Here is a 23831-nt window from a genome sequence, read left to right on the forward strand (position 1 = left end):
AAACTTAGTCTAGATCCTGATCCTCTGAACCACACTCTGATCCCGCTCCGCTGTGCTCTTGGATGGTCTGTAGCTCATCCGATTCAGAAGGGCGGTCTTTGAAGGTGTTGTCCTCGCGGCCCGGGGCATCTCGGGAGAAGAGGCGGACCAGGTGGGGGCGTGGCACGGCGCTATCGTCAGCATCAGCTGTGCTGGCTTCGTTCCAGGAGCTGCTGGGCCCCTCAGCGCCCGTGGAGTCAGTCACCGCCGCCGCCTTCTCAGAGGGGCAGCCATTGTTCGGGTTCACATCTGCCTCATCCAGGCCTGCGCAGAAACAACAAGGGTTATCTATTGGACTATGGGCCTGCATGGCGCACAAGGGCCCTGCACAATGGGGCCCTTTGACAAGACCCTGCTCTTTCTGCCAGAGAAACTCAACAGAGAAAGGATCCTGAGTGACATGCCCTGTAATAGACCCAGAACATGGATAAAATACATAGCTAGGAGATTATTGCAACTGGGAAAACCATACATTGTTAGCAAGGGTCATTACCTACTATCAAAACGGTTTCACAGTGTCTCCTCCTCAGTCCATGCCAAAAGGTCTTTACAGTTATAATACTGTATAAAAGTAACATAGCACACACATATCCTTCCCCAAGCCCAATAGCTCTCTTGGAATGATAATGGCATACTTTCCACATTCCTGTACAGAACTCATTTTACCAGGTAAGTTGACTGAGAAAACATTCTCATTTATAGCAATGACCTAGGGAATAGTTACAAGGGAGAGGAAGGAATAAGCTGGGGATGACTGGGAATTTAGTCAGGACACAGGGGTTAAGTGCCATGGGATCTTTAGTGACCACAGAGAGTCAGGACACCCGCTTAACGTCCCACCTGAAAGACGGCACCCTACACAGGGCAATGTCCCCAATCACTGCACTGGGGTATTGGGATATATATTTTTTTAGACCAGAGGAAAAAGTGCCTCCTACTGGCCCTCCAACACCACTTCCAGCAGCATCTGGTCTCCCATCCAGGGACCGACCAGGACCAACCTTGCTTAGCTTCAGAGGCAAGCCAGCAGTGGGATGCAGGGTGGTACTCATATCCCTAGGTCAGCCATTTGTCATTGAATGTCCAATGCTGAAATGCTAATTCACACGTTTCTCCATTTGTTTTCCACATGTGCGAATGGACCCTAACGGACACTATGGCCATCAGTGTGATGCTGAGATCTACGGCATTAACTGTAACTTATCCCCTCTGACAGAAGCCACCATGCTAGCTAGCTCCCGGAGCACAGGGCATGCAGTGCAGCGCTCCCTGAAGAACAATGCAGACACTATACTGGACGAAATGGTGTAGAAAAAACACCAGGGGAATCTGCATGCTAATATTTCGTCAACAGTGGCCTATTGTCAGAGCTGCATAGTTATTTCTGTGGGACAGAGAGGCTAGTGTCACTAAAATAACTCCTATAAGTATGGATTTTCAATCCGATGCACGGTGACACTTATCTGATGCCTGAGCAACTGCAAGGCAGGCAGGCGTTGGCTTGAGCCGGTTTGAGCAGATCATTGGGTTTGAGAAAGACCTCAACAGTAACTCAAAATGGATCAACAAGGCGTTCAGATGGAAGGATATTACTGCATTTAGAATTGGGTAAAAAAGAAGAACATTGCAATTTGGAGAACCAAACCGAACGTCAAGATCTGGATCTACTGACAAATGTTCAGATTCTATGATCAAAGAGACGTATCACATTCCTGATCAGCGTTATCATGAATCTGAGTACAACTAAAGCACAAAGCTGAGACTTACAGTTGTGTGAATGACGTACATGGAGTTACAGCCACACTGCTTGAGTCAACCACAATGACAAATCACAGGCACTTGAACTGGCACACTGAAATGAAATATGTACTATGAAAGCAGGTTTACTGTAGCAGAAGCCATTTACGTATTCAAACAAATTGCTCTTGGATATGATTGTCTAAGGATGTAAGGATGGCTGGTCTCGACCAAAGCTCAAAGCCCATTGGGGAAACAGGACGCCCCCAGCACATTTACATTTACATTTTACATTTTAGTCATTTAGCAGACGCTCTTATCCAGAGCGACTTACAGTTAGTGAGTGCATACATAATTTTTATTTTTTCATACTGGCCCCCCATGGGAATCGAACCCACAACCCTGGCGTTGCAAACGCCATGCTCTACCAACTGAGCTACATCCCTGCCGGCCATTCCCTCCCCTACCCTGGACGACGCTGGGCCAATTGTGCGCCGCCCCATGGGTCTCCCGGTCGTGGCCGGCTACGACAGAGCCTGGATTCGAACCAGGATCTCTAGTGGCACAGCTAGCACATCTTATCTTATTTCACTGAGTCACTAAGACCTTGATATTTTCCCAGTGAACAAATCACAGAACCAAATATCCCTTGTCACCTTGGTGAAAGGCAACTGTAATTATGATCCTACACCTCACAACATGAAATACGAGGGACTGGAAGAGCAGGAAAGAGAGAAAAAAAAGATCAGTAGAGAGAGTAAATGGAGAAAGAAAGAGGGAGATCCCGGATATAATATGAAAAGGGAGGATGGAGAGATATTTCCCAGTAGATGTGGTTGAGGTGTGTGCTGCTGTGACAGTGCTATAAAGACAGAGTGATATGATGTTATAAAATGATGAAAGCAGTGCTCCCGGTGCTTCAGCAGCTCCACAATATGAGCAAACTGTTCAGACTTCAGATTTCCTCCCGGCAGTGGCCCTACTCTGTTACAGAGTCCTCTCATGCCATCACCTCCATCATCAACTGCCATCAACCCCATTACCTCAGCATATCACTCTCAGTACTATCTGCACCTCCACAAGAAAAGCAAAGAAAAACTTTCCACAGCACTTACAGAATGATGACAAGTCACCTGGCATCTTGTATGCTTGGCAAACACAAAAACGCTGAATAATCAGTCTAACCGCCTTTCCTTCTCCCTCTCTCTGTGACTCTGGGGAAGAAACGGTATACTCCATAGATGTGGTTCTCTGTGTGCATAGCCCAGAGTGTTTTGACATTGAAACACCTCTGCAAATGAAACACCAACCAACGTAGAATATTATAGGTTTGCATTGCCCATCTATTCTACATGTGTGTATTGTTAGAAAATAATATAGTTATGAATCAAGTTTATAAAGATAAATAGTCAGCTTAACATTAGACTGCTTTAAAGGTCTAAAAACATCTGACAAACTTTGATTTTGAAGTGCAATACCACTTAATGCTTTGTCTTTGGTTCACGGACAGCAATACTGTGACAGAGACCTGAACAGGACTCTCGATCTCCATTAGGCTCAGCTACTATTTGCAGGTGCACTCAGAATATGTCTGCACCGGGGCACCATCTCCACTTTATGATAATAACACATCCCATCAGTCAGTCAATCAACAGGGCTGAATGCTGATTAAATAGTCTCTCTCACACACTCTCCCTGCCAAATAAGTTAAGAGCACTGTTCCATCCACAGATAACTGAGCTTAATCTAACTACATTTTCTATTAGGAAATGCTGTTAGTCATATGCTCAGAGGAGTGTATAGCACGACGATGACACCGCCGTACCTGTCTTGTCATTTAAAAATTGTGGAGGGTTTATGGGGACTATTACATTTCATTAACGCTCCCTATATTTCTGTGAGACACTTTGAGTTGTGTCAGAAACGTCAGTCCCACTTTATACGTAATATACTGTATATTTTAAGCCCTAATGAATCCTTAATAAAATGGGACTGGACAAAGAGCCTAAAAAAGAGAGATGAAAAGTGAGATACAGGGATCGAGAGAGAGAGAGGTGGTTTATCCCCAGTGTGCTCCTTCATTACATTAACAAAACCATGCTTACCCCTCTCCCCAATGCAAAGATGTAGTAGCAGAGATGATAAACACTGGTGCTTGTAAACAACATTCAGGGAAATGAATGAGTGGGCTGATGCATAACACTGACGAGGGGGTAGGAGGTAGAAGGGTCTCTACAGAGCTGCTCAGGGTTTGCTATGTAGCACGCTGCGCTCACTTTTCTTGATCTCTTGGTCCCCCTCATGAATTTCATATTATTAATGCATTTAATGAGGCACTCATGGCAATGTGTCTGGCACAGGGCCGGCTGGAGACAGATGCTAGGCCTTAGTGAATGATTGAAAAGCACACAGTCACTCATCGTGATACAGTACATATTCTACCACTTCAATCAGGCCCGTTATTGATCTACACTCTTAGAAAAAAAGGTGCTATCTTAATCCAAATAGGGTTTTTCGGCTGTCCCCATAGGATAACCCTTTAATGTAGGAGAAGCCTTTAAAGAATCCCATTTGGTTCCATGTAGAACCCTTTCCACAGAGGGTTCTACAAAGAACCAAAAGAGTTCTACCTTGAACCAAAAAGGGTTCTCCTATGGGGACGGCCGCAGAACCCTTTTGGAACCCTTTTTTCTAAGTGTACTTTAAATATGTGTTTATTAACCAGGCTATGACCGTTCCATAAAAATAAGATCTGTAGTGGCGAGTGAGAGAAGAAGAAGTGACAACCCACAGTGACAAACTCTTGACAAACAGACAAGAGAGGAGAGGAGGAATGCAGCGAGTGGGCCTTGGCTCTCTCCCTTTCTCAATCTCTCTCCTCTCTCCTCATGGCCCCTGTAGTGCAGAGGACGTTTGGCCTTCTGGTGGACCAGCGTCTGGAACAACAACAAGGAGCCAGCCAGGACCCACCCATAGTGGTGGGACCCAGGCACGGGAAGTATTCCTCTAAGAAGCAGCGCAGATATGTGGCCCTTGACCAGACCTCCTACCCAGAAGTAAAAAACTGCCACCGCCCACTCTGCCACAGCATTCATCATGGCTCCCGGACTTCCACCCACAGGCCCCGGGGAGAATGGCCATCTGTCTTCAGACTCATCTGGCATTCATGGTCGTCCTCCAGAGATTTTTCAGCGGCAGATAGAGGAGATGCTACAGATGCTACAGCTATACCCCTCATTTTTTGCCTCTGTCCTTAAACCCCCAAGCATGACCTCTGTGACCTTCACTTCCTACAACTGCTCAATCCAAATGGGGAATAATGTGTATGTCAGATATTACAGTTTAACCAAACCTGTTTACACTCTTAGAAAAAAGGAGAACCCTTTGAAGAACCCCTTTTGGTTCCAGGTATAACCCTTTTGGGTTCCATGTAGAACCTTTTTCACAGAGGGTTTTACATGGAACACAAAATGGTTCTACCTGGAATCAAAAAGGGTTCTACTTGGAACCAAAAAGGGTTGTCCTATGGGGACAATTAAAAAACTTGTATGTGATATCAGCGTGTATGTGATATCAGCTTTTACCCAGGAAAAAATCTTTGATAGAAATGTGTCAGTGGTAGTGCCAATTTCAGCATGCACTCATGCAAAACAACATCCACTTTGCTGGGTTACACTCCCTGTTCTTGTTTAGCATCAGTGTTGAGGTTTACATCATAATCTGAGCCAGTCCCAGTGAGGCTAGCATCACTGTCAACTCTGGTCTGTCAACACCAGCCAATGCTTTTCGCACTGATCTGTTTATTGGCCAAGAACATCTCACTCAGAGCATTATCTATCTCTCTCTCTCTCATTCTCGCTTTCTCTCTCACTTTGACTCCCTCTCTTTCTTTCAGTATTTGACTCTCTCTCTTTTACTCTCTTTCTCCCTTTCTCTCTCTCCCTCTCTGTCTTTTACTCTCTCTATTACTCTCTCTCTCATGGGGTTTCTAGCCCAGGATCTCTCCTCTCTCAGGTAAAAGGCGTTAGGTAACAACAGCACAGAACAGGACAGAGCTGGACAGAGCAGGCAGATACAGCACCAACAGGTTGCTATTGATCAATCCACAGTGTGTGTGTGTGTGTGTGTGTGTGTGTGTGTGTGTGTGTGTGTGTGTGTGTGTGTGTGTGTACAGGGACTTTGTCTCTAATGGGAAGGGCAATTGTCTCTAATGGGAAGGGAAATTGCCTTGCCATCTCCTCAACAAGACAGCCGTTAACTGTGTGAATGTGAAATAGCGCAGCCTACACTTACAGTATGCCCAGAGAATACAGTAGTTAGTTTCCTCTCCCACCACCACTTTCCTGGATCAATGGCAAACTTAAACAGAAAATGAGTAAATCCAGTCGGTGACAATGGCTTTTGTTACACCCCAAGCACAATGCACCATTATCCTGCTTTAGATGAGCATATATTTCACATTTTAGTCATTTAGCAGACGCTCTTATCCAGAGCAACTTACAGTTAGTGAATGCATACATGTATTTATTTTTTCATACTGGCCCCCCGTGGGAAACGAACCCACATCCCTGCCGGCCAAACCCTCCCCTACCTTGGACGACGCTGGACCAATTGTGCACCGCCCATGGATCTCCCGGTCGCGGCCGGCTGCGACAGAGCCTGGACTCGAACCAGGATCTCTAGTGGCACAGCTAGCACTGCGATGCAGTGCCTTAGACCACTGCGTCACTCAGGAGTCATATACTGTGGGCTTTCGTCTAATTGCTTCATTTCTTCTTGTTTCACTACATTTCCTCTTTACGTTATGTTTAATTCTTTACAGTCTAAGACGTTGGGGGAGGAGGGGTGCTAAGCTGACATGGAATTGTTTCAAGATGGTCATATTTGATTTTTAATTTTAGGACCTTTAGGTATAAAAAATATATTTAAAAATGATTTGATAAAATATAGATTTTGTCCTTTACTACTAAAGCCCATAGAAACGCATTGAATAACACATTCATAAATGGCAAAAAAGACAGTCAACAAAATAAATCATGAGAAACAAGGTTTTGAAGTGTCTGTCCTAAATCTTTTTTGGGTAGGAACAAAACTACCTTCATATACTTCCATTTGTTTAAAAAGAATCCGTACTTGTGGGGGTCCTAGAGCAAAACGGACGACACCATTGTGTTCGTTAGAATCTCCCCTTTCCACAGTGGGGTCCCATTAGTTTGTGTTCGGACGCTACCAAATAGAAGTTGGAACATCGACGGTACTGACTTCAGATGTGTCTCCTGACACCCCTTTCCATTGAGTGGTCATAATAGTTTAAAGGTCAGACCATTCGGACGCTACAGACGCTTATGTGAGAAGACAGATTTTCGGGGGTTGTCGCATGCTCTAACTCTGCCACCTTTCACCGCAGATGCGGAAGTGCGACACTGCCGGATGCGGTGATTTGAGACGCATCCAATGCAAAAAAACAGATATCTCTAGCTGACGGATTTTGATGGGGATTTGTTTTTAATGTACTGTAACTTAGATTGACGCACCAGTGCGTCAATCGACTCTAGCGGGTTAATTGCATTGATTTCGCTAACAGGTTTTACAGCTGGGGGTGTTTTGCTCAAACATACCTTGGGGATATCTCATACTGCAACTTGTCCATGCTAGTTCACAAAATGGTGCAAAAAAATTATGTTAAGCTTTTTGTCCATATATCAAATATGGCCTGATATGACTCCAATGTTGTAGATGATGGAGTCTTTTTCAACTCAACTGACATTACAAAAAAACATTCTATTGTATGAGTCACCTCAGTTTACATAATTTGAATTAATATTCTACATTACCATGGAAATTGTTGCATCACCATACCAGGTAGCCAATGCGAATGCACCCATGAGTTTATTAGTCAAATTACCAGGGTTAGAGGTTCCAAGCCCGTTCCATTCATTCTATTTATATGTGTGCTGCTGCAGCAGTGAGGGGGGTGTTGCCTAGACAACCGAAGACTTGTTTGCTACAACGCCAAGCTTCATCACATTGTTCAATCCGCTATCTGACCACTGGCATAATTAACTTATCATCCTGAGTGCTTGTATCAAGTGGAGAGTCAGAAAAAACACCATAAAACAGACCATCTATACACTATATCTACCATCTGCACTAGGATCGACAGGACAGCAAAACACTGCTCACTCAATTTCCTGAAGACACTTTATCTTATCACACAGGTTCACAAAAAGTTCAGAAAGCATGTTGTATTTTTATGTAAACCATTTTAATCATAAGATGGGGTTTGGGGAAGCAGTGGGCTACAGTAGGTCCAAATACTTTCCCAGAGTGATGGGTAATGGCTGTCCATTCCTTCCTCTACTCTACAATAGCCATCGTCCATCCATCACCAGCTGTTCACACACTCCCTGATTGTCTGGCCAGATGGTCAAGGCAAGATGACGTGGACCCTGGGACTCTGGACCCACTGATTCACTAACTCACATATTCACACACATGCGATGCACATACAAAAACTCCCACACAATGCATGTAGTCCCATCACTTTTCTAAATGAATGACTCCACGAGACATTGCCGACAATTCTCATGTACAGTGAGGGAAAAAAGTATTTGATCCCCTGATGATTTTGTACGTTTGCCCACTGACAAAGACATGATCAGTCTATAATTTTAATGGTAGGTTTATTTGAACAGTGAGAGACAGAATAACAACAAAAAAATCCAGAAAAACACATGTCAAAAATGTTATAAATTGATTTGCATTTTAATGAGGGAAATAAGTATTTGACCCCTCTGCAAAACATGACTTAGTACTTGGTGGCAAAACCCTTGTTGGCAATCACAGAGGTCAGACGTTTCTTGTAGTTGGCCACCAGGTTTGCACACATCTCAGGAGGGATTTTGTTCCACTCCTCTTTGCAGATCTTCTCCAAGTCATTAATGTTTTGAGGCTGACGTTTGGCAACTCGAACCTTCAGCTCCCTCCACAGATTTTCTATGGGATTAAGGTCTGGAGACTGGCTAGGCCACTCCAGGACCTTAATGTGCTTCTTCTTGAGCCACTCCTTTGTTGCCTTGGCCGTGTGTTTTGGGTCATTGTCATGCTGGAATACCCATCCACGACCCATTTTCAATGAGGTTCTCACCCAAGATTTGACGGTACATGGCCCCGTCCATCGTCCCTTTCATGTGGTGAAGTTGTGCTGTCCCCTTAGCAGAAAAACACCCCCAAAGCATAATGTTTCCACCTCCATGTTTGACGGTGGGGATGGTGTTCTTGGGGTCATAGGCAGCATTCCTCCTCCTCCAAACACGGCGAGTTGAGTTGATGCCAAAGAGCTCGATTTTGGTCTCATCTGACCACAACACTTTCACACCCAGTTCTCCTCTGAATCAATCAGATGTTCATTGGCAAACTTCAGACGGGCCTGTATATGTGCTTTCTTGAGCAGGGGGACCTTGCGGGCGCTGCAGGATTTCAGTCCTTCATGGCGTAGTGTGTTACCAATTATTTTCTTGGTGACTATGGTCCCAGCTGCCTTGAGGTCATTGACAAGATCCTCCCGTGTAGTTCTGGGCTGATTCCTCACCGTTCTCATGATCATTGCATTGAGATCTTGCATGGAGCCCCAGGCTGAGGGAGATTGACAGTTATTTTGTGTTTCTTCTATTTGCGAATAATCACACCAACTGTTGTCACCTTCTCACCAAGCTGCTTGGCAATGGTCTTGTAGCCCATTCCAGCCTTGTGTAGGTATACAATCTTGTCCCTGACATCCTTGGAGAGCTCTTTGGTCTTGGCCATGGTGGAGAGTTTGGAATCTGATTGATTGATTGCTTCCGTGGACAGGTGTCTTTTATACAGGTAACAAACTGAGATTAGGAGCACTCCCTTTAAGAGTGTGCTCCTATCAGCTCGTTACCTGTATAAAAGACACCTGGGAGCCAGAAATCTCTCTGATTGAGAGGGGGTCAAATACTTATTTCCCTCATTAAAATGCAAATAAATGTATAACATTTTTGACATGCTTTTTTCTGGATTATTTTGTTGTTATTCTGTCTCTCACTGTTCAAATAAACCTACCATTAAAATGATAGACTGATCATTTCTTTGTCAGTGGGCAAACGTACAAAATCAGCAGGGGATCAAATACTTTTTTCCCTCACTGTATAGTGTACATTTCTCCATCGGCCACTCTCTCTCTCTCGCTCTGTGGAAGCATTATGTGGACCCAGGTCCTATACAGCGCCTGTTGACCAGTCCCCCCAGTGAAGCACACCCTTGCGTCCAAAATGGCCCTCTATTGCCTGATAGGAGACTCTGGTCAAATGTAGTGCACTAACTATAGGGGTTAGCAAGTTCACTGTCAAACTACTTCTCACATTTGCTTTAGCTTTTTTCACACGTACACAGAGAGAGGGAGTGAGAATGAGAGGGCTGAGCGGGAGAGAAAGACAGCGAGATAAAGACAGAGACAGTGAGAGAAGATGAACAATGGTGTCAAAGCAGAGAACACTGGCCCAGTGATGAATGGTGGCTCTCAACAATCAGCGCTTTAGTGGCGAGGAGCTCTGCTGTGGCAGGGTCTAGTGCCCGCTGTACCAGCTAGTGGTAGCCCCAGCCACCGAGACAAACGCCTGAGCCATCAGCCTCTTTTATATGCGGCCTGACATAAGGCACAGTGAAAGACTGTAGCTAAATGCACATACTGTAGGGAGACAAGACACATAGACAGACAGACAGACACACACACGCAAGTATATGGATGATCTACTTCTACTGATTTAAAAAAACGTTGCTAGAGAAAGCTGTAGCTAGCCTAATCTACCATATAGCTGCACAAAAATAGACAGATGACATATTTCTATTCGTTCCCAATAATGGCTAGATATGAAGTATCAATTATTCCTTCTCAATGGACATTGGACTAACAAAGAACATTTATACTGTACGTACAACAAAGAGAATACAGAGCAAATAGCCAAAGAAATCCTTATCATGTAATGGTTTTATATCCAATTCAACAGTTCTTCCATTTCAAAATAATAATATCACAAAATAAATGGAAACCTGTTAAAATATTATTAACTGACCTTTCCCTGTGGTTGGAACTGAAAATAAAACGTCATTACAGTTATTATTTCATTTATCTACAGATATGCAGTTAGTTTTTTAAGTGAAACACAATGGATTTCAAGGAGGGGTTCAAAGAGCCAACTGTTATCCCCAACACGTTTGAAAGTGAAACGAAATATCTCAGGTAAGAAAACTGACAGCCTGATTAAAGGCCCAGTAGTGCTGCGCAATTAACCGGAATGTAGTTATTTTTCATTTTTTAAACAACTAATTGACCTAAATCGGTTCAATGATTTGAATTGCATTTCATTCATGTTTTTTTTTGTGAGCTCAATGCGCACATTGCACAGTTCTCTAGAGATAAATCAGATCCAGCCTGAACTGTGCGATGTAGTAGGGAGTTGTAGTTTCCAACAGGCCAATATTCTACATGGTTTAGCGCATATAACATGGTAATTAACTACAATGACCATAATCCATTGCGCATCCACTTGTCTGGCCTTTGTTTCTTTTACACCTGCTATGGAAGAGGCAAAAGTTGCGCAATCACAAGGGGATATAGAGAGCAACTGTTGCTTCGCGAGGGATCTCTACCTGAAAATACATGATAGTTGGCATTTGAAAGTATGCCTTATTTACTTTGAAAAACTACAAAATAGTGATTTTGTCAGACAGCATAGGCATCAGCTCTATAGAGATGAGATGAAATAATAAAGTCATCAAATAAAACAAAAGTAATATACACAACAACTGAAATATTTTATTAAAGTAAAGTAATGTGAATAAATGGTGGTTAATAAGTGATAAGCAGTAATGGGCAGTCACTACACTCATGGGACATTTTAAAATTGCTTTATTCTGTGTTGTTACAGCGTTCAACCCACATAATTGAAACTGAAATCGAATACAGTGATATTTTTTAAATAATTGAACCGAAACCGAAATGACCTCAAAAAGCAGTTATTGCTCAAGTTAATAGACCAATAACAAAGATAGTTTCAGAGAGAGAAAGAGAGAGAGAGAGAGAGAGACAGAGAGACAGACAGACAGACAGACAGACAGACAGACAGACAGACAGACGGACGGTATATAGTTAAAATAAATAAAGGAAACACCAAATAAAATAAAGGAAACACCAACATAGTGTCTTAATAGGGTGTTGGCCACCATGACCCACAACATCTTCAATGCACCTTGGCATAGATTCTACAAGTGTCTGGAACTTGAGAAATTCCATAATTTAGTGTTTTGTTGATGGTGGTGGAAAAGGCTGTCTCAGGCACCGCTCCAGAATCTCCCATAAATGTTCAATTGGGTTGAGATCTGGTGACTGAGATGGCCATGGCATATGGCTTACATCATTTTCATGCTCATCAAACCATTCAGTGACCACCACTCTTGCCCTGTGGATGGGGGCATTGTCATCCTTTGGGGGCATAGCCATGGTAGCCAAAATAATGGCCTGCCCAGCATTTCTATACATGACCCTAAGCATGATGGGATGTTAATTGCTTAATTCACTCAGGAACCACACCTGTGTGGAAGCACCTGCTTTCAATATACTGCACTTTGTATCCCTCAGTGTTTTCATTATTTTGTCAGTTACCTGTAGATATAAAGAGAGAGAGGAAGAAAGGACGGGAGAGAGAGAGAGAGAGAGAGAGAGAGAGAGAGAAAGAGGACAAGAGAGTGAGAGAGAGAGAGAAAACAGAGGAATTCTCCCTCAGTCTATGTTGTTTAAGTGCAAGCAGCAAACAATAAACTAACAAAGTACACAGAGCAGGCCCTGTTTTATCTGGCTCAGGTGTCCAACATTCCTCGCAGTCTTGTCCGACAGACAAGAAAATACAACTTTTAACAGGCCCAGAAGGAAATCTAATTCCCGGGCATGTTGTGATTCACTTTTCATTTTACATCCTGACCCTTGGAGCTTTACAATGGAGTTAGTAACGGACAGACAAAGGAGCGAACGACAGATGGAGCGAAGGGAGCCAGGTTGAAAAACAGCAGCACCCCCTCATCTCCTCTTCTCCTTCAGACAGAACAGAGGAGCATAGAACCCTAACACAATCAGCCCTGGGCCAGACTAATGCGGTCAGCATAGGCAAGGCAGCAGCAGCCCCATTAGAAAGGCAGAGGACAGGTCAGGTCCCAAATGCAATCAGAACCAAGACATGAACATGAAATAAGTAATAATTGACTTATGGTGAAATCATAAAATGTTCTTGAAAGAGGCAAGACGGTGGAGATCTTGAACGGGATTGGTCGTTCATAAAAGGTAGAAGATAAATGTCTATTCCTCTATTTTCTTCTTTCGATTTTTATTTTCTCTGTACAATCTTTTATATCCAAGACCTTCAGCAATTCATTTTCAGTTGCTTTTGAATTAAATTGAATATCTGAATCGAGTCATTTTAGCTATTTTGACATTCCTGGGTTTGAGGGTTGACTACTTGAGCACACAGTTTTGGTTTCATAATGTCAGTCCCACAGACTTTCCTTGAGCTTAAAGAGTAAACACAGTTCAGCTGGATAGAAACATATGCCCACATGGTCGGAAACCTTCTCCAGCATGAGAAAAGATTAACCAGAAATGGGAGTAATTAGGTAAAACAAAATTATTAATCCTCAATCCCCCTAAAGTATTGTGTGTGTGTGCGTGCGTGTGTGTAACAAAGCTAATTAGTAAGAGATTAGTGAGTCCCAGACTTCCTGTTTCAGATCAAACCTCCCACCTTATTCCTCTCTTTCACTCTCTCTAAACCCTTTCATTCCTGTTGTCTTTGTTTTCGGGGCGGTGAGGTGAAGCGCCGAAGGTGAAGGCAGACTGAGGGCACCTTGATGTGCTCAGAGAGCCTCTCACATCCCTATGGCGACCCCTAGGCCTAGACCACCCTGTCCTCAGTGAACGAGAACCACAGCGACAGTACCACCAAGAGATCCTGATTAGAATCTCCCAGTTACTGTTTGTTTAATTCTATTCCGAGGAGAGGGGACGGGAGGGGAGTGACAGACTGGAAGGCAGGGAAGAGGGCAGCTAAGGTAACCCAGACAGGTCAGGAGGATCTGGAGCCAGGGCAGACACAGACAGACCAAGGGGACTTTGGCTGCAGCCTGAGTGTAGGCCCCGGAGCAGACTAGGTAATGAGCCATAATAGCCTTTTAACAGCACACGATGCTGACTGGGTGTATTTGCTCAGGACTGGAAAAAGTGCAAAGTCTGTTAACAGGAAGTGCGGCGTGGATACGTTGGAGACCTTAACGCTCGAGAGGCCTCACGATCAGAGAGGTTTGCTGATGACAACTCAAACAGAACAGACCACTAAGCTGGCTCACATAAACCACTTTAACCATGGCAATTTGGTGGGAAATTCCATATTTATTTACTGTCTGTACCAAGCCAACAAATTGTTTACCTCACAGGAAGTTGAGAGCAATAATGAATGTTCTTTCCTCTCTCGAAGTTGATGAGAGTCCTAGAAAGAGGTATTTTACACAATACCAGAGTGCTAACAGCCTGTTAAGAATGGTTTAATATTAACAACGCCTGATAAAAATAGCACACCATAAAAGACGGTGGACTTCAGACTGACCAGAGATCAGCATCCACCAAACCTGAATGTTACATACCTGTTAGCATCATGCCCTAACAAAGCCCACACTTCTAATATAATAATAACAACAACAACAACAACTACAACAAAAATAGTAAAAATAATAATAATATAATTGTTTAATTTATCTCATTCACATTAAATCTGTTTTGCAAGAGAGCTGTCATTGCAACAATGAAAAGATCAAGCCTCAAAAGCTCTTCCTCTTCCCAGCCAGGTGGGTTGTATAAGAACAGCTTTGAAGCGCATCCCTATAAATATTTGATGAGGGCTACAGGGATAATAATTGCATTCGATGTGCCAGGTAAGTGTCTCCTTTCTTAATGAGATCAACGACTTTCACCTGCATCTGAACTCTCTCAAATCCCATAACACTTTATAGCAGAAGCTGAGCCAGGCTAACGTTCCAGTTAAAAGAAGAGTTTCCCCATTTTCAACTTTGTACGGTATAAACAAAAGGGTATCATCCCTGCCTAATCCCTGCCGCCACCTCAAGCACCACCTTCATAAAATCCTAATTTGTCACTGGCGTACCTTGCCGAATGTCACTGGTGACCATTTCGTGCCTTCCAAAATATGTTTTCCCTCTATCTCAGAATTATCAAGGTACACCGATAGGCATAAACATTTATGTTTACTAATTGACATGTTGTGTATAGGTTGTTTGTATGTTATTCTAGGATCAGGTGATATTATATCTGATCTCCCCAGGTTAAAACAGGGTTTCCTTTAGGTGGAGGTTTGAAACAACTGATTTTTGATTGGAGAGCCCTACTCAACATTGAACGATGACAAGTGTTTAACTCATGGGACATTAATTGGCTGCAGGTGGATATCTAGTTATGGATCAATCTAAATGCTCTCCACTGTAACATCCCCTGATGATAGCAAGGTGCATTAATGAGGATGAAAGGATACCTGCCCAAACCAGAACACCTCACTGCATTTCACTGTCAGGTACATGAATACAGACCCGCATGCACACACACACACACACACACACACACACAACTGGACACGCACAAACAAGTGCACACAAACAAACAAACACACACACACTAGATCAGTCAATAATCCCAGTTACATGCTACATCTCATGCTTCTTGACCTGTAGTTAACCTTGTTCCCCAACCCTGAATCCCTCCCTCTGCCCATCTCCTCTCCTCCACACGCACCCCAACCAGATCCCTCCATCGTGCAAACAGGCTGTGAGAGACGCAGAGAAAATGGGTTTTCTATTGATCTGGTGCTCATGGTAACCAAGGCACACTGAGCTTTCATCTCTTGTTCTGCTACTTGGGGGCACTCTCTACCTTCCCTCTCCCCCCTTGCTCTCTCTCTCTGTGTCTCTCCTCCCTCCGTCTCCCGCTTTCTCTCTCTTCCTTGCCTTCCTTCATTCTTTGCCTCCCTCTCTCCCTTTTCTCTCTCGGTCTCCCTGCCCTATCTCCCTTCTCTCTCTAACGTACATCTCTCTCTTCCCTGGTTTTCTTCCGTGCTCTCTACCTTTCCTCTCACCCTTCCCTCTCAGTCTTCCCTCCCTCCCTTACTTATCTTCCCTCTCTCACTGCAGACGTGACGAAAGCCCTAGGGTCATCATTACCCTTATAGAATAATAGGCAGCGGCCTTCTCCGCCCCCTGCTTCCCCCTGCCTCCCTCACACCTCTCCCCATTAATTAGTGTTTTCTTTGTGTCTCCATGTCTATCGTGATCAGAGGCAGTGGTGCGCCACAGGGGTCAGCTTTGAGCTGCTTGTTTGTTGTTCGGCTCCCAGTCGATACTGTGTTCCAGGGGTGTGCTCATGTGCAGGAACACAAAGAACATTTCTCCAATGCCCCGGGTGCGGGGCCTCCCGAGTGGCGCAGTGGTCTAAGGCACTGCATCGCAGTGCTAGCTGTGCCACTAGAGATCCTGGTTCGAGTCCAGGCTCTGTCGCAGCCGGCCGCGACCGGGAGACCCATGGGGTGGCGCACAATTGGCCCAGGGTAGGGGAGAGTTTGGCCGGCAGGGATGTTCTTGTCCCATCACGCACTAGCGACTCCTGTGGCGGGCCGGGCGCAGTGCACGCTGACTTGGTCGCCAGGTGTACGGTGTTTCCTCCGGCACATTGGTGCAGCTGGCTTCCGGGTTAAGCGGGCACTGTGTCAAGAAGCAGTGCGGCTCGGTTGGGTTGTGTTTCAGAGGACTCTCGACCTTCGCCTCTCCCGTGTCTGTACGGGAGTTGCAGCGATGGGACAAGACTGTAACTTCCAATTGGATACCACGAAATTGGGGAGAAAAAGGGGGTAAAATACAAAAAAATTAAAAATAATCCCTGGGTGCATCAGCCAGACCTCAGCTCTTTTAATCAGAACTGATAAAGGTGAAAAGGCGAGAGAATGACAGTTCAATTCACAGAGTCTCTGGTTTGTTTCGACTGAGGCTTTGGATTCAGGATTGGTGAGAGGATCAATTAGATGTTGATACTCTATATGAATGTCTCTGGTTAAACATATGCTGAAATATGTTGAGGCTACCTTAAATTTGTATTTTTGCTTTGATTGTTAGGCGAAGCCATTGTACGAGGGATAAAGAAGGGGGTTCTCAAAACATATTGATTTGTCGTGCGATAAATATTTATGAAAGAGTGAAGCAGACTTTGATTTTCTACATTGAAAGATACACTACATCACCAAAATATGTGGACAAACCTTCAAATGAGCGGATTCGGCTATTTCAGCCACACCCGTTGCTGACAGGTGTATAAAATTGAGCACACAGCCATGCAATCTCCATAGAGAAACATTGGCAGTAGAATGGCCCGTACTGAAGAGCTCAGTGACTTTCAACGTGGCACCGTCATAGGATGCCACCTTTCCAACAAGTCAGTTCGTCAAATTTCTGCCCTGATAGAGCTGCCCCGGTTAACTGTAAGTGCTGTTATTGTGAAGTGGAAACGTCTAGGAGCAACAACGGCTCAGCCGCGAAGTGGTAGGCCACACAAGCTCACAGAACGGGAGCGCCTAGTGCTGAAGTGGGTAGCGCGTGAAAAATCGTCTGTCCTCGGTTGCAACACTCACCACCGAGTTCCAAACGGCCTCTGGAAGCAACGTCAGCACAAGTACTGTTAGTCGGGAGCTTCATGAAATGGGTTTCCATGGCCGAGCAGCCGCAAACAAGCCTAAGATCACCATGCGCAATGCAAAGCGTCGGTTGGAATGGTGTAAAGCTCGCCGCCATTGGACTCTGGAGCAGTGGAAACGCGTTCTCTGGAGTGATGAATCACGCTTCATGGTTCGGGCTAGGCGCGTTAGTTCCAGTGAAGGGAAATCTTAACGCTACAGCATGTGCTTCCAACTTTGTGGCAACAGTTTGGGGAAGGCCCTTTCCTGTTTCAGCATGACAATGCACCCATGCACAAAGCAAGGTCCATACAGAAATGGTTTGTCGAGATCGGTGTGGAAGAACTTGACTGGCCTGCACAGAGCCCTGACCTCAACCTCATCGAACACCTTTGGGATGAATTGGAACACCGACTGTGAGCCAGGCCTAATCGCCCAACATCAGTACCCGACCTCACTAATGTTATTGTGGGTGAATGGAAGCAAGTCCCCGCAGCAATGTTCCAACATCTAGTGGAAAGCCGTCCCAGAAGAGTGGAGGCTGTTATAGCAGCAAAGGGGGGACCAACTCCATATTAATGCCCATGATTTTGGAATGAGATGTTCGACGAGCAGGTGTCCACATACTTTTGGCCATGAAGTGTAGGTTTGGGATCTAATTACATATACAAAACAATTCAATTAAAGTAGGCAAAATGCCACTGTTAATAACAAGTAGATGACAAGACGTCTGGTTTCTTCTCATTGAATAAAAATGTAATTACAGACAGATGTACACTACCAGTCAAAAGTTTGGACACACCAACTCATTCAAGGGCTTTTCTTTATTTTTACATTACAAAATAATAGTGAAGACATCAAAACTATAAAATAACACATACAGAATCATGTAGTAACCAAAAAAGTGTTAAACAAATAAAAATATATTTTATATTTGAGATTCTTCAAATAGCCACCCTTTGCCTTGATAACAACTTTGCATACTCTTGGCATTCTCTCAACCAGCTTCATGAGATAGTCACCTGGAATGCATTTCAATTAACAGGTGTGCCTTTTTAAAAGTTAATTTGTGGAATTTCTTTCCTTCTTAATGAGTTTGAGCCAATCAGTTGTGTTGTGACAAGGTATGGGGGGTATACAGAAGATAGCCCTATTTGGTAAAAGACCAAGTCCATATTATGGCAAGAACAGCTCAAATGCTTTATCTTGGCCAGGTCTCAGTTGTAAATGAGAACTTGTTCTCAACTGGCTTACCTGGTTAAATAAAGGTGAAATAAATAAATAAATAAAAAATAAGCAAAGTGAAACAACAGTCCATCATTACTTGAAGGTCAGTCAATATGGAACATTTCAAGAACTTTGAAAGTTTGTTCAAGTGCGGTCGCAAAAACCATCAAGCGCTATGATGAAACTGGCTCTCATGAGGCCCGCCATAGGAATGGAAGACCCAGAGTTACTTCTGCTGCAGAGGATAAGTTCATTAGAGTTACCAGCCTCAGAAATTGCAGCCCAAATAAATGCTTCACAGAGTTCAAGTAACAGACACATCTCAACATCAACTGTTCAGAGGAGACTGCGTGAATCAGGCCTTCATGGTTGAATTGCTGCAAAGAAACCACTACTAAAGGACACCAATAAGAAGAAGAGACGTGCTTGGGCCAAGAAACACGAGCAATGGACATTAGACCAGTGGAAATGTGTCCTTTGGTCTGGAGTCCAAATTGGAGTTTTTGGTTCCAACCGCCGTGGCTTTGTGAGAAGCGGTGTGGATGAAAGGATTATCTCTGCATGTGTATTTCCCACCGTAAAGCATGAAGGAGGAGGCGTTATGGTGTGGGGGTGCTTTGCTGGTGACACTGTCTGTGATTTATTTAGAATTCAAGGCACACTTAACCAGCATGGCTACCACAGCATTCTGCAGTGATACGCCATCCCATCTGGTTTGGGCTTAGTGGGACAATCATTTGTTTTTCAACAGGACAATGACCCAACACACCTCCAGGCTGTGTAAGGGCTATTTTACCAAGAAGGAGAGTGCTGCATCAGATGACCTGGCCTCCACAATCCCCCGACCTCAACCCAACTGAGATGGTTTGGGATGAGTCGGACCACAGAGTGAAGGAAAAGCAGCCAACAAGTGCTCAGCATATGTGGGAACTTTTTTGATTACAACATGATTCCATATGTGTTATTTCATAGTTTTGAAGTCTTCACTATTATTCTACAATGTAGAAAATAGTAAAAATAAAGAAAAACCCTGGAATGAGTAGGTGTGTCCAAACTTTTGACTGGTACTGTATGTCCAAATAATCTGATTTAGAACACTTCTTGGGAAACCTAATCTGCATGTAAAATGTAAACTAACTCACATCAGCATTTCTAAAGTGCACCATTTGCCTCCTTACTGGCAGTCATCTCCATCACTATAGTGAAATTACAGAGTAGCCAACCAGCTAGGACTCTCAGCCAGCTTTCTCTGGCTCTGCTATAACACAATGGATTCTGCCCTCGCCTGTTAGTTTGGAGTACTACGTTTAGGGCACAATAATTGTTTTATACATTTCTTGTATTCTTTTATTTCTACATTTCTTATTTGTCTAGTCATACCCTGGGATGCATCCACGATGTATACAAAATGTGCAAAGCTTTCAATTCACTGTTAGATCAGACAGTCCAAGTAGCCTAGAGGAGATGAAAAACAACCTTATTTTACAGGTCGACAGAGTGCGGAGGGAGGGAACAGGGGATGTACAGTGGGGAAAAAACGTTTTTAGTCAGCCAACAATTGTGCAAGTTCTCCCACTTAAAAAGATGAGAGAGGCCTGTAATTTTCATCATAGGTACACGTCAAATATGACAGACAAATTGAGAAAAGAAAATCCAGAAAATCACATTGTAGGATTTTTAATGAATTTATTTGCAAATTATGGTGGAAAATAAGTATTTGGTCACCTACAAACAAGCAAGATTTCTGGCTCTCACAGACCTGTAACTTATTTTTTAAGAGGCTCCTCTGTCTTCCACTCGTTACCTGTATTAATGGCACCTGATTGAACTTGTTATCAGTATAAAAGACACCTGTCCACAACCTCAAACAGTCACATTCCAAACTCCACTATGGCCAAGACCAAAGAGCTGTCAAAGGACACCAGAAACAAAATTGTAGACCTGCACCAGGCTGGGAAGACTGAATCTGCAATAGGTAAGCAGCTTGGTTTGAAGAAATCAACTGTGGGAGCAATTATTAGGAAATGGAAGACATACAAGACCACTGATAATCTCCCTCGATCTGGGGCTCCACGCAAGATCTCACCCCGTGGGGTTTAAAATGATCACAAGACCGGTGAGCAAAAATCCCAGAACCCAGGATTGGGAGAATGTCATATGGTCAGATGAAACCAAAATAGAACTTTTTGGTAAAAACTCAACTCGTCGTGTTTGGAGGACAAAGAATGCTGAGTTGCATCCAAAGAACACCATACCTACTGTGAAGCATGGGGGTGGAAACATCATGCTTTGGGGCTGTTTTTCTGCAAAGGGACCAGGACGACTGATCCGTGTAAAGGAAAGAATGAATGGGGCCATGTATCGTGAGATTTTGAGTGAAAACCTCCTTCCATCAGCAAGGGCATTGAAGATGAAACGTGGCTGGGTCTTTCAGCATGACAATGATCCCAAACACACCGTGTTGCCCAGCGACAGCCCCAAAACATCACTGCTCTAGAGGAGATCTGCATGGAGGAATGGGCCAAAATACCAGTAACAGTGTGTGAAAACCTTGTGAAGACTTACAGAAAACTTTTGACCTGTGTCATTGCCACAGGTCAAACGGCCAAGTATTGAGAAACTTTTGTTATTGACCAAATACTTATTTTCCACCATAATTTGCAAATAAATTCATTAAAAATCCTACAATGTGATTTTCTGGATTTTTTTTCCTCATTTTGTCTGTCATAGTTGACGTGTACCTATGATGAAAATTACAGACCTCTCTCATCTTTTTAAGTGGGAGAACTTGCACAATTGGTGGCTGACTAAATACTTTTTTCCCCCACTGTAGCACTCTTTCCATTACCAGGTTGTGTCACACCCATCACAATTCGCTAAGAATCCCTGGGGTACGGATACCTTGTCATCACCCGGCCCCTTCACTGAAATATACTCTGCACTGAGAAATGGGCTGCATTTGTGTTATGCTGTTAATAAGCACTGCTTTTATCCTGCTGCTGAAAAGCGCATGCAGTCTAAATCATTAAAAAGTAGTGCTTGAAGTGGGCCTGTGGTGACTGGTACAGAGTACCAGCAACTCAAATGTTCTGCTTTAGTACCAGAAACCCTTGCAAAATATTGGCACCCAAGAGTACAAGCACACAAAATGAGTACCGTCCGTCACCTATTTCATTCCACTTGAAGCACTGTTTAAGAGAGCTTTCTGGTGAGGGGCTTTCAGATAAGGCATTTAAGGAACACCTTTTACTACAACCTTTAATCATTATGAAGCAAAAGCATTGTAGCATAGGAAAAAAGTATTACTAATCACGACAACCCTTTCCATCTAGTGTAACCGTATGTATTATGGCTGAATTTGCTTTGTGTATGATTATGTTCTTTACCGAAAATTACAAAAACAAAACGATTTAAATAAAAAGAAAACTCCTTACCAAAGACCTCGTCTTGTGATTCGGGTTCTGTCATGGTCTCACCAATGGGTGCTGGTTCTATAGTCTGTTCTGCTTCTGGTTCTGGTGACAAAGGCTTTAAAAGAGAGAGAGCACAAACAGAAAGAGGTGAGCTGAGATACCATGGCAACAGAGCAGAGAGGCTTTTCATTGTCAACCACACGGAGACGAATCTGATATTTGTTTAGAGGCTCACCTGAATTATCGCAGCACACAAAAGTCAGACACATTTGCAGTATTTTGGGGACGTGCATATTATCATAAAAGCATTGATAAATGCATTAACTCCCTCTCCTCTAGACACTTACACACCCACACACCTACGCCATTACACACATGTACACTCAGTGTACAAAACATTAAGGACACCATCCTAATATTGAGTTGCACCCCCCACTTTTGCCCTCAGAACAGCCTCACTTCATCGGGGCATGGACTCTACAAGGTGTCGAAAGCATTCCACAGGGATGCTGGCCCATGTTGACTCCAATGCTTCCCACAGTTGTGTCAATTTGGCTGGATGTCCTTCGGGTGGTGGACCATTCTTGATACACACGGGAAACTGTTTAGCGTGAAAAACCCAGCAGCATTGCAGTTCTTGACACACTCAAACCGGTGTGCCTGGCACCTACTACCATACCCCGTTCAAAGGCACTTCAATATTTTGTCTTGCCCATTCACCCTCTGAATGGCACACATACACAATCCATGTCTCAATTGTCTCAAAGCTTAAAAATCCTTATTTAACATGTCTCATCAATAAGGGATCATACATAGCTTTCACCTGGATTCACCTGGTAAGTCTATGTCATGGAAAGAGTAGGTGTCCTTAATGTTTTGTACACTCAGTGTAAATGCACACACAAACACAAAAACACGTGCAAACACACGCACAACAACAAAAGATATTGAAAATATAGAAAATTGGCCCTCGGAAGAAGCTGTTTCCAGGAATCAAGCTCATGGTGTGTTCAGGAAATTATGGTGACTCAGCTGGACTACGATTGTGTTATTTTTCAAGCATACCTTGAAGTCAATAGCGTCTTACGTATCCCGTTCAATGAATTCCCATTAAAATGCACCACTGTCTGAGCACTGTTGGTACATTAACTTTACTTTGAATCTTACAATATACTGTATTATTTCCCATTAATCACCATTCAAAACATTTTGAAATCCCCTTTCCAGTCACATTTCCCATCTCCTTCCAAAAAGATAATACCCCTCCTCTCTTCTCTGACTGCTTTTTATCACAAACCGTGGGGGACTTTGAAAACGTGGCTATTTCTACAAAATAGGCCATGCAGCCACATGAGCGGCGGCTTCACCTGCTTGTCACCGTCCGCAGGCAGGAGCTGATGACGTGACTTTGCACCTGCTTATCATAACACAGGGATGATATTTCAATCTTGTTGAGAAGAGCATCCCAGGGGGAGAGGACAGATGGAGGGATGGAGGGAAGCAGCACAGCAGTACAGGCCCCTTGGGCTTCACAGCACGAGATAAGACCAGCCACTCGCACCACAATGACGGGGGAATCAAATTCACCTTTTTGAGGAGGGCCGAGGCGGAGGTTAATGTTAAA

General features: G+C 43.8%; 1 protein-coding gene across 2 annotated transcripts in view; it reads right to left on the minus strand.

Moving 5' to 3' along the window:
* Positions 1–4: 4 nt before the first annotated feature.
* Positions 5–23831, minus strand: part of LOC121558362 (myelin basic protein) — a 51032-nt gene continuing 27205 nt past the window's right edge. For both annotated transcript variants that reach the window (XM_041871757.2, XM_041871758.2), the window contains exons 3-4: positions 22229–22322; positions 5–303 (exon numbers count right to left, since the gene is read on the minus strand). In XM_041871757.2, coding sequence (XP_041727691.1) covers positions 5–303; positions 22229–22322 — 393 coding nt within the window. The remainder of the gene's footprint in view (positions 304–22228; positions 22323–23831) is intronic.

The sequence above is a fragment of the Coregonus clupeaformis genome, unplaced genomic scaffold, assembly GCF_020615455.1.
Source record: "Coregonus clupeaformis isolate EN_2021a unplaced genomic scaffold, ASM2061545v1 scaf0318, whole genome shotgun sequence".
In the NCBI taxonomy this organism is placed as follows: Eukaryota; Metazoa; Chordata; class Actinopteri; order Salmoniformes; family Salmonidae; genus Coregonus; species Coregonus clupeaformis.